Source organism: Oncorhynchus mykiss, chromosome 5, assembly GCF_057628025.1.
Source record: "Oncorhynchus mykiss isolate SJ-2025 chromosome 5, ASM5762802v1, whole genome shotgun sequence".
In the NCBI taxonomy this organism is placed as follows: domain Eukaryota; kingdom Metazoa; phylum Chordata; class Actinopteri; order Salmoniformes; family Salmonidae; genus Oncorhynchus; species Oncorhynchus mykiss.
Window position 1 is genome coordinate 16,756,968 of NC_143026.1, and position 12,375 is coordinate 16,769,342.

General features: G+C 40.9%; 1 protein-coding gene across 2 annotated transcripts in view; it reads right to left on the reverse strand.

Moving 5' to 3' along the window:
- si:dkey-34e4.1 (carboxyl-terminal PDZ ligand of neuronal nitric oxide synthase protein) overlaps positions 1-5,125 on the reverse strand; it is a 191,131-nt gene extending 186,006 nt beyond the window's left edge. For both annotated transcript variants that reach the window (XM_036976925.2, XM_036976926.2), the window contains exons 1-2: positions 4,495-5,125; positions 3,605-3,676 (exon numbers count right to left, since the gene is read on the reverse strand). In XM_036976925.2, coding sequence (XP_036832820.1) covers positions 3,605-3,676; positions 4,495-4,599 — 177 coding nt within the window. In that variant the 5' untranslated portion in view covers positions 4,600-5,125. The remainder of the gene's footprint in view (positions 1-3,604; positions 3,677-4,494) is intronic.
- Between the last annotated feature and the right edge of the window lie 7,250 nt (positions 5,126-12,375).

Below are 12,375 nucleotides of genomic sequence, written 5' to 3' on the forward strand. Positions count from 1 at the left end.
CGAGCACAGATCTCATGGAACTGGGTCCTGGACTTCCTGACGGGCCACTCCCAGGTGGTGAAGGTAGGAAACAACACATCCTCTTCGCTGATCCTCAACACTGGGGCCCCACAAGGGTTCGTACTCAGCCCCCTCCTGTACTCCCTGTTCACCCATGACTGCGTGGCCATGCACGCCTCCAACTCAATCATCAAGTTTGCAGATGACACAACAGTAGTAGGCTTGATTACCAACAATGACGAGACAGCCTACAGGGAGGAGGTGAGGGCTCTGGGGGTGTGCTGCCAGGAAAATAACCTCTCACTCAATGTCAACAAAACAAAGGAGATGATCGTGGACTTCAGGAAACAGCAGATGAAGCAACCCCCTATTCACATCGAGGGGACCGCAGTGGAGAAGGTGGAAAGCTTCAAGTTCCTCTGCGTACACATCACTGGCAAACTGAAATGTTACACCCACACAGACAGTGTGGTGAAGAAGGCACAACAGTGCCTCTTAAACCTCAGGAGGCTGATGAAATTTGGCTTGGCACCTAAAACCATAATAAACTTTTACAGACACACAATGGAGAACATTCTGTCGGGCTGTATCACCGCCCTGGTATGGCAACTGCACTGCCTGCAATTGCAGGATTCTCCAGAGGGTGGTGCGGTGTGTCCAACGCATCACTGGGGGCAAACCACCTTCCCTCCAGGACACCTATAGCCCCCGATGTCACAGGAAGGCCAAAAATACCATCAAGGTCAACAACCACCCGAGCCACTGCCTGTTCACCCCGCTATCATCCATAAGGCAAGGTCAGTACAGGTGCAGCAAAGCTGGGACCGAGAGACTGAAAAACAGCTTCTATCTCAAGGTCATCAGACTGTTAAATAGCCATCACTAGCACATTAGAGGCTGCTGCCTATATACATAGACTTGACACCACTGGCCACTTTAATAAATGGAACACTAGTCACTTTAATAATGTTGACATATCTTGCATTACTCATCTCATATGTATATACTGTATTATATTCTACTGTATCTGAGTCTATGCCGCTCTGACATTGCTCGTCCATATACAGTGGCAAGAAAAAGTATGTGAACCCTTTGGAAATACCTGGATTTCTGCATAAAGTACTGTATGTGAACCCTTTGGAAATACCTGGATTTCTGCATAAAGTACTGTATGTGAACCCTTTGGAAATAACTGGATTTCTGCATAAATTGGTCATAAAATTTTGATCTGATCTTCATCTAAGTCACAACAATAGACAAACACAGTCTGCTTAAACTAATAACACACAGAAATTATACTTTTTCATGCCTTTATTAAACACACCGTGTAAACATTCACAGTGGAGGGTGGAAAAAGTATGTGACCCCTTGGATTTAATAACTGGTTGACCCGCCTTTGACAGCAATAACCTCAAACAAACGTTTTCTGTAGTTGCGGATCAGACCTGCACAACGATCAGGAGGAATTTTGTACCATTCCTCTTTACAAAACTGTTTCAGTTCAGCAATATTCTTGCGAAGTCTGGTGTGAAGCATCTCAAATCGGGTTAAGGTCAGGACTCCAACTGGGCCACTCCAGAAGGTGTATTTTCTTCTGTTGAAGACATTCTGTTGTTGATTTACTTCTGTGTTTTGGGTTTTGTCCTGTTGCATCAGCCAACTTCTGTTGAGCTTCAATTGGAGGACAGATAGCCTAACATTCTCCTGCAAAATGTCTTGATACTGTTGGGAATTCTTTACATACTGTACAGTTGTGCTGTACCTTTTTCTCTTCACACAGTGTTATGCGCTCCTTCCAAACAACTTGACTGTAGTTTCATCTGTCCATAGAATATTTTGCCAGGAGCGCTGTGGAACATCTAGCTACATTTGTGCAAACTTCAGACGTGCAGCAATGTTTTTTTTGGACAGCAGTGGCTTCTTCCATGGTGTCCTCCCATGAACACCAATCTTGTTTAGTGTTTTACCTATCGTAGACTCGTCAACAGAGATGTTAGCATGTTCCAGAGATTTCTGTAAGTCTTTAGCTGACACTCTAGGATTCTTCTTAACCTCATTGAGCATTCTGCGCTGTGCTCTTGCAGTCATTTTTGCAGGATGGCTACTCCTAGGGAGAGTAGCAACAGTGCTGAACTTTCTCCATTTATAGACAATCTGTCTTACCGTGGACTGATGAACATCTAGGCTTATAGAGATACTTTTGTAACCCTTTCCAGCTTTATGCAAGTCAACCATTCTTAATATTTGGTCTTCTGAGATCTCTTTGTTCGAAGCATGGTTCACATCAGGCAATGCTTCTTGTGAATAGCAAACTCACATTTCGTGAGTGTTTTTTTTGTAGTGCAAGGCAGCTCTAACCAACATCTCCAATCGCGTCCTATTGATTGGACTCCAGGTTAGCTGACTCCTGACTCCAATTAGCTTTTGGAGAAGTCATTAGCATAGGGGTTCACATACTTTTCCCAACCTACACTGTGAATGTTTAAATGATGTATTCGATTTGTGTGTTATTAGTTTAAGCACACTATGTCTGTCTATTGTTGTGACTTAGATGAAGATCAGATCAAATTTGATGACCAATTTATGCAGAAATCCAGATATTTCCAAAGGGTTCACATACTTTTTCTTGCCACTGTATTTATATATTCTTAATTCATCGTTCCTGTACTTAGATGTGTGTGTATTGGGTATATGTTGTGAAATGGTTAGTTATTACTTATTATATATTACTGCACTATCAAAGCTAGAAACACAAGCATTTCGCTACACCTGCAATAACATCTACTAAACACGTGTATGTGACCAATAATAATGATTTGATTCTCAAAGGAACAAAGAGCTGTATAGAAAAATGCCAACAAACAGAAACACAGGCCGAGAGAAAAGGATAGACTTCTTCATCACGCATGTCAACCACCACTCCAGCATCTCTATAAGTGTATGTATGTGAGTGAGTGAGTGAGTGAGTGAGTGAGTGAGTGAGTGTGTGAGTGAGAGAGCGCGAGAGAGAGAGAGAGAGAATGAGAATGAGAGAGAATGAGAGAGAATGAAAGAGAATGAGAGAGAGAGCGCGAGAGAGAGCGAGAGAATGAATGAGAGAGAGAGAGAGAGAAAGAGAGAGAGAGAGAGAATGAGAGAGAGAGAGCGAGAGAGAGCGAGAGAATGAATGAGAGAGAGAGAGAAAGAGAGAGAGAGAGAGAAAGAGAGAGAGAGAATGAGAGAGAGAAAGAGAGAGAGAGTGAGTGTGAGAGAGAGCGCAAGAGAGAGAATGAGAATGAGAGAGAATGAGAGAGAGCAAGAGAGAGAATGAGAGAGAGCGAGAGAGAGAAAGAGAGAGAGAGCGAGAGAGAGAGAGAATGAATGACAGAGAGAGAGAGAGAGAGAAAGAGAGAGAGAGAATGAGAGAGAGAGAGAGAGAGAGAGAGAGAGAGAGAGAGAGAGAGGATAAATGCATGTCAGTTCTGCTGTTGGAGAGGATGTACAGTATTATTGTAGGTTCACATGTCACACAAGTTGGTTTTTATGTGATCTGTGCAGTGGGTGGATGCTCTCAGAATAACAACAGCAGAGAAGCAGATCAAAGTGTTGATGATGTGTGTCTTACCCTGATCCTCCTCATGGCTGCTACGATCTCCATACGACTGTTGGGCCTGGGAACATCCAGACTGCCCACATACTGAACAACACACACAATACATATGTTATAGATAAGACAGGTATACAAAACCCAGTTCTACATAGGACAATACACTCAACATACGCAACAAAACACAACAGTATGTTTTGATAACACTATATAATGCATGACACCTCTCCTTGCAATTATCCTGTGTAAGTGGTAATGCATAGCCTAGTAGCCGATTGCAACCAATAAGTAATTATATGTAGCCTTCTAATATTGTTTAGGACTATATAACTAGTTATTGATTTTTTGACTGTTATTATACTGCTATACACACTTGTAGTGTTTTATTGTAAGCATCTTGTAGGATGCAGCTCAAATCTTCAAACATTGGGATTTGTTATATGTGTTTTACAAACTTAAATGTATATAATGTTCTGTGTTTTCTGTTTTGCCTCCTTTTGACTAATTCATTAACAATAGTTTGAGTAAGAACCGTCAATTTTGAGTCCTCTGGTGAAAGTAGGCTACAGAAATGGAGGGAAATGTGAATGTTTGCAGGTTTGGAAAACTTACTCCTAGAAAGCACATTTGCAACATATGGGGGTGGGGGAAATTTGACAAATTATCTAAAGTCACTGGAAATAAGTCACGTCGTTACCACAAACGTGCACCTGTCCTGAGTTTCATAACGCAACCATGTCAAATTAAATTATCGGCTAGTCCTACCCCAAATGAGACCTTTGAAGTTGGACACCAAAACATAACGCGGCGGCAGAACTGTTTCAAGACGCTCAATGGGAAAGACAATGAATACAGGGAAAACATCAAAGTGCCTTGTTTATTCTAGAAAATGTACATATACATTTCACCTTAGCTTGAAAATGTATCCCGTGTTGGTACGCTTCTTCGTTATGGAGGGGGACCCGCGAATCCGCGACATCGTCCACCAGATTGTACCTGTTCCGTCCAGGCATCTTCAGTCCTATTCCTCTGGACCTACCAAACGCGAGTGAAGGAAACACTACCAGAGAACGATGTTAACATGGGAAAGAACACACGTTACGAGGCATATCCACCACTGACCCACTGAGATGTGGCACACAGAGTGGGCTCCCCGTGGAGACCTGAGTCCATTGTTGCGATAGCTCCGCGAGAGTGGCGCTCAAAGCGCAGAGAGGGGACCCGTCCACGGAAGGGACAGATTTGGGCGCCTCTTTTTCTTTTATTCCAAGAGCGCCTAGTCTTGCTGCTGACACTCCTTTTGTCAATACAGGGTTCTCTGCTTAGCTAGCCTAATCAACCCATAGACTGTCCAATACTAAACCACAATAGTAACTTCTCTCAGGTAGCCCTAGCATGGGTCTGTTGCAGGTGGCTGTTGGCCGCTTGCTGGTGGATGTCGCTTTGCCGGTGTTTTTGAATCTCGGCCATTGTTGGTAGCATTGACGCTGAGCCCTCCCGCTTCAAAGCCATAGACGTTAGTTCAGAGCGAGTCCTGATTGGAGCAAAGTTCCAATACATGACGTAACCCAGTGTTTTTTGGAAGCGTCGACAAAATAAACACTCAACCATAAATAATAGTACATGTCCCACCCTTTCTGTCCTGTCAAGGCCGTTTCTTTAAAATCACATCACAGTGTAACATGGTTTTTGACTTTATTGATTTCAGATTGTAAAAACTAACCCTGGTGAAGAGCCTATTGAAGCCAACTTTTGATGACCAGTACCACTACACCACTGCCTACAATGTAGCAACAGTAGAGTGTATCTTAGAAAAAAAGGTTATTTGGGGATCTATACATTACGTTTTGGTTCTTTGTACGAGATTAAATAACCCTTTACTTAAAAAGGACGTCGGGCCCTCATACCACCCTCATGGAGTCTGTTTGTGACCGTTTGAGCAGACACATGCACATTTGTGGCCTGCTGGAGGTCATTTTGCAGGGCTCTGGCAGTGCTCCTCCTGCTTATCCTTGCACAAAGGCGGAGGTAGCCGTCCTGCTGCTGGGTTGTTGCCCTCCTACGGCCTGTTGCCCTCCACGTCTCCTGATGTACTGGCCTGTCTCCTGGTAGCGCCTCCATGCTTTGGACACTACGCTGACAAACCTTTTTGCCACAGCTCGCATTGATGTGCCATCCTGGATGAGCTGCCCTACCTGAGCCACTTGTGTGGGTTGTAAACTCCGTCTCATGCTACCACTAGAGTGAAAGCACCGCCAGCATTCAAAAGTGACCAAAGCATCAGCCAGGAAGCATAGGAACTGAGAAGTGGTCGGTGGTTATCACCTGCAGAACCACTCCTTTATTGGGGGTGTCTTGCTAATTGCCTATAATTTCCACCTGTTGTCTATTCCATTTGCACAACAGCATGTGAAATGTATTGTCAATCAGTGTTGCTTCCTAAGTGGACAGTTTGATTTCACAGAAGTGTGATTGACTTGGAGTTACATTGTGTTGTTTAAGTGTTCCCTTTATTTTTTTGAGCAGTATATATATATATATATATATACACACATACATACACACACACACACACACACATATACACAATGCTCACATAATATAATTTAAAAGTATGCATTAGGGTGTGTGTAATAGAATAAACGTGGCTTCCAAAATATTTTTAAAAATGGAGGAGTACTAAGATGACTGTGCGGTGGCTTCAATACAGCGCCCCTGTCAGTCCAGGGTTTATATACATAATTGGTTCTTTCCCTATCCCAAAGTGAAGGCCTAATGGGGATTTTAGAAATCAACAGCTAACAAAAGCTAACCCCAAAAAAGCTAACCCAACAGCTAGCATTCCTTTTTAATTTGTTTTAGCTGTTTTCCATTGACATTTACATGCATGTTAATGATGCTGCTGCATGATTTCGCCTGGTCAGAAAAACAGTTAGCGGACGTCCCGACATCAGCTCTCTTTGGCAAGGGGAAGATCTAATTAATATTTTGCAATAGTGTTCCTGACCATAGAAAGCCTATATTTTCTATGGTAGAGTAGGCCAGGACTTGACTAGGGGTTTTAGTCTAGTTTATTATTTCTATGTGGGGTTCTAGGTTTATTTTCTATGTTGGGGTTTGTGTATGATTCCCAATTAGAGGCAGCTGGTAATCATTGTCTCTAATTGGGGATCATACTTAAGTTCAATTTTTTCCACCTGTGGGTTATGGGATATTGTTTGAATGTATGTGTTTTGAGTTCGTGCACATAGCATATCTGTAGTCACGGTTCGTGGTTAGTTTATTGTTTATTTGTTTTTGTCGTTGCTTAGTTTCACTTTCATTAAAATATGTGGAACTCAACTTACGCTGCGCCTTGGTTATTAGGAACAACGTGACAGTTGCAGAGGTCTGAGTGGTAAAGATCAAGGTTCTTACACACCCGTGCTGTTGCAAACTAAATGCTAGCTAGAAGCAACAGGAAATAATGTGCTTAATAAAAGCATGCACTCTATATGTAGAACATTTGGGTCAATTCAACATTTGACTGCAATTCTGATTTTAAAAAACAACTGCCAATCCATTCCTGCTTGATGACACAAGAGGACGGTGGTTGAACCAACTTCCAAGTAGGGTTGATTTGCAGGTTGACTCATAACCCGCAGTCCCCGCAGTTATATCCGCGTGGTGGGTCGGTTTAGGGTCATTAAATACTGTGTGGATGAAGGGCCGGAGTGTGGCAGGCGGCTTGAATAAAGAGAAAACAATCGTCTAACTATAGGCTACATTGAGCTTTTTCTTTTATATTTAGACTTTCTGGCATTATTGTGTAAACTTAAGCTTTAGGGTCTAACTGTAGCTACGCAAAAATAGCCCACACACCAATCACCAAAAGCTTTTGGGAATGGGCAGAAAGTCAGTTTAATTCAATAAGAGAAAAGCTGCGAAATGGAGAGTTGGTGAATGGTAAAAGATAATGACTGCAGTGCCAGCTATGTTTTGTGTGATGATGATGAGGCGTGCTATACGAATTTGGCAGTCACAAGACGGGGACTTCAAATAGGCCTATGGCACGTCAAGGGAACTGTATCCTTTTCTGTTCAGATGGGTTCAATGGAAACTGAAATCTGGACACTGACAGTAGGTCTATAACCTCTTGCATAGCCTTCATTTTTACTCCTGCATAATTAAGCATTTTTTTGCAATGAAATTATAGGCCTACACCAAAATGTAGCCTACATTTAGACTTGGGAACAGGTGTTGAGAAATATTGATTTCTTTCAACATCTTGAGAGAACGAAAATGTGCAGTTAGCACCTTTACAGACGGTCCCGATCTTTATCAGCATCATGAAAGCTGAAAGTATTTCCACCACATCAAGTAACCATCCAAGCAGACATTACATCTTATCAGAAACATGTTGAGTCCTTTTCACAGTTTTCTATTTCCTTACAACAGGTCAAACTCATTTTACGCAGAAAATCTTTCCCGTTTTTTAGTTATTGCATTCTCCCCAGTCCCTAAACATCTTTCCTGTTTTTTAGTTATTACATTCTCCTCAGTCCCTAAACATCTTTCCTGTTTTTTAGTTATTACATTCTCCCCAGTCCCTAAACATCTTTCCCGTTTTTTAGTTATTGCATTCTCCCCAGTCCCTAAACATCTTTCCCGTTATTTAGTTATTGCATTCTCCCCAGTCCCTAAACATCTTTCCTGTTTTTTAGTTATTACATTCTCCCCAGTCCCTAAACATCTTTCCCGTTATTTAGTTATTACATTCTCCCCAGTCCCTAAACATCTTTCCCGTTATTTAGTTATTGCATTCTCCCCAGTCCCTAAACATCTTTCCTGTTTTTTAGTTATTACATTCTCCCCAGTCCCTAAACATCTTTCCCGTTATTTAGTTATTACATTCTCCCCAGTCCCTAAACATCTTTCCCGTTATATAGTTATTACATTCTCCCCAGTCCCTAAACATATTTCCTGTTATTTAGTTATTACATTCTCCCCAGTCCCTAAACATCTTTCCCGTTATATAGTTATTACATTCTCCCCAGTCCCTAAACATATTTCCTGTTTTTTAGTTATTACATTCTCCCCAGTCCCTAAACATCTTTCCCGTTATATAGTTATTACATTCTCCCCAGTCCCTAAACATATTTCCTCTGTGAAAGAAGCAAAGATGACTTTAACAACGTCAACTAAATTGAAGCATTCATTCCATCAATTTATGACATTCCAGTGAGCAAGGCTTTATTTTAGTCTTCTAGGGCAACATATAGGCTAATGACAGAAGAGAAGCTGCATGTATATACAGTTGAAGTCGGAAGTTTACATACACCTTAGCCAAATACATTTAAACTCAGTTTTGCACAATTCCTGACATTTAATCCTAGTAAAAAATATCCTGTTTTAGGTCAGTTAGGATCACCAATTTATTTTAAGAATGTGAAATGTCAGAATAATAGGAGAGATAATTATTTATTTCATTCATCACATTCCCAGTGTGTCAGAAGTTTACATACACTCAATTAGTATTTGGTAGCATTTCCTTTAAATTGTTTAACTTGGGTCAAATGTTTCAAGTAGCCTTCAACTAGTTTCCCACAATAAGTTGGGTGAATTTTGGCACATTCCTCTTGACAGAGCTGGTGTAACTGAGTCAAGTTTGTAGGCCTCCTTGCTTGCATGTGCTTTTTCAGTTCTGCCCAGAAATTCTCTACAGGATTTAGGTCAGGGCTTTGTGATGGCCACTCCAATACCTTGACTTTGTTGTCCTTAAGCCATTTTGCCACAACTTTGGAAGTATGATTGGGGTTAATATCCATTTGGAAGACCATTTGCGCCAAGCTTTAACTTCCTGATTGATGTCTTGAGATGTTGCTTCTATATATCCACATAATTTTCCTACCTCATGATGCCATCTATTTTGTGAAGTGCACCAGTCCCTCCTGCAGCAAAGCACCCCACAACATGATGCTGTTATGTCGATATAGGACTCGTTTCACTGTGGATATAGATACTTTTGTACCCATTTCCTCCAGCATCTTCACACAATGTCCTTTGCTGTTGTTCTGGGATTGATTTGCACTTTTCACACCAAAGTACGTTCATCTCTAGGAGACAGAACGCATCTCCTTCCTGAGCTATGATGGCTGCGTGGTCCCATGGCATTTATACTTGCGTACTATTGTTTGTACAGATGAACGTGGTACCTTCAGGCATTTGGAAATTGCTCACAAGGATGAACTAGACTTGTGGAGGTCTGCACTTTTTTTCTGAGGTCTTGGCTGATTCCTTTTAAATTTCCCATGATGTCAAGCAAAGAGGCACTGAGTTTGAAGATAGGTCTTGAAATACATCCACAGGTACACCTCCAATTGACTCAAATGATGTCAGAAGCTTCTAAAGCTATGACATAATTTTCTGGAATTTTCCAAGCTGTTTAAAGGCACAATCAACTTAGTGATTGTACACTAAGCACTGGAATTGTGATACAGTGAATTATAAGTGAAATAATCTTTCTGTAAACAATTGTTGGGAAAATGACTTGTGTCATGCACAAAGTAGATGTCCTAACCGACTTGCCAAAACTATAGTTTGTTAACAAGAAATTTGTGGAGTGGTTGAAAAATGTGTTTTGATGACTCCAACCGAAGTGTATGTAAACATCCGACTTCAACTGTAATTATAGACAAGTTGACTAACAACCTGCCTACCAAAATGTCAAAAATTATAAGCAGAAACATATCTGCTGAAAAAAAATCCTGCACCCCCTGTCAAAAAACATCCTGCACCCCCTGTCAAAAAACATCCTGCACCCCCTGTCAAAAAACATCCTGCACCCCCTGTCAAAAAACATCCTGCACCCCCTGTCAAAAAACATCCTGCACCCCCTGTCAAAAAACATCCTGCACCCCCTGTCAAAAAACATCCTGCACCCCCTGTCAAAAAACATCCTGCACCCCCTGTCAAAAAAAATCGTTCAGCTGTTTCTCAATGGCCTACAGCCATTTTTTATATTTGCGGATTATAGACCATTTATACTCGCTCTGAAAATGTGATCCGTAAGAATCATACGGAGGATGCAATTGCAGAGCCTCTGGAGGGCTTGCTGAAGCCAAATCGAGTTCTTATTATACATAATTTATTATAAATAATTGATACATAATCTACCTCCTCTCAGTCAGCAACAGTCTTCTATTGGCTTCATGAAACATAGGCTAGTCCCGCAATCGACTCCACACTGAAATACGGAAATAAAATAAACAATTAACTATTTTCCAATGTCAGGCTGGGTATGTAGCTCTTTTTGACATATCCCATAATAAAAAAATGACGTTTATTTGAGAGTTAGCTGGCTAACTTGTAAAGTGGCAAATAAAAGTAGCCTTTTCTGTCTAGCTAGCCGCTTACAAACGTGCTCAAAACACTTTATCTAGCCTATAGTTTATCATATGACTTTGGATTCATGTATTTGAATTAAATAAATCAACTTTGCTTACCTTAACACATTGAAAAATAACTTGCTTATTGGTAAGAACAGAGCAAAAGACACTAATGGACAAGGTATATCATATTGCATTGGTAAAGTTGACATGGACTATCATTGGGCAGCAGGTAGCCTAGTGGTTGGAGCGCTGGACCAGTAACTGAAAGGTTGCAAGATCGAATCCCTGAGCTGACAAGGTAAAAATCTGTGCATATTTCCAAACTATCTTTGCATATAATGACAATCAATTCTAAAAAATATTGCTGATATTCTTGTTTATTAAATGATATTCTTCACTCAAATGATGACTATTTAATAACAGTAGACAATTCATAAATTACACAGGCTTCTATATGGAACCATTTTGGTTCAGTGAAGAAAAACCTCTAGGGTTCGGATCAAAGAACCCTATAAAAGGGTTCTATTTAGAACTTTTAGGAGTTCCATATGAAGCAAACGATACCCCTTTTGGTTCTATAAGGAACCTTTTTTCTACAGTGAGGGTAAAATAGCTTAGTAACAATGTAGCACACAGTGTGAACAGTACTATGATGTTAGCATTCATGATACAGAAGAATCAGAAAACAAAGAGGTGAAGCTGTTCCCAGGGTGAATGATTATTTTTTTTTTTAACACACACAGCAAATATTAATTTAAAATATGTGTTACATTTATTATAAGCTACCAATAATTCAATGGATAGCTTTTAGAATCAAGTCTTAAGCTTTTTATCAGATCAGGCTCGAATTTAATCGTAATCAATCACACGTTTACTCAGGTGTCATATACATGTGTAATGAGCCTAATCAAATGATATCTGGCATTTTAGCTGCAAATTTCTTTAGTGACACGAGCACCAGGGGCTCCCGAGTGACGCATTGGTCAAAGGCGTCACTACAAAACCTGGTTCGATTCCAGGCTGTATCACAACCGGCTGTGATTGGGAATCCCATAGGGCGGTGGACAATTGGCCCAGCGTCATCCGGGTTGGGGTTTGGCCGTCATTGTAAATAAGAATTTGTTCTTAACTGACTTGCCTGGTTAAATAAAGGTTAAATAAAGGTTAAATAAAAATAAATAATAAAAAAACAACAGACATATGCAGAAAGAGGCGAGTAAAGACGCATGGCTAAAGTAGTGCAGGCACGCCCTCTACTGGTCAGATATAGATCTGCTCCAAAAGGAGGCTCAGCAGCAGGTACACCAGTGAGGTTTCGGCACATCTTGGACTGGTAACTCCGATAGACCTAGCTACTCAAACGTAAAACTACAGCTAAACTAAAACACAACCAGCTATAACACATGACACACCATGTTC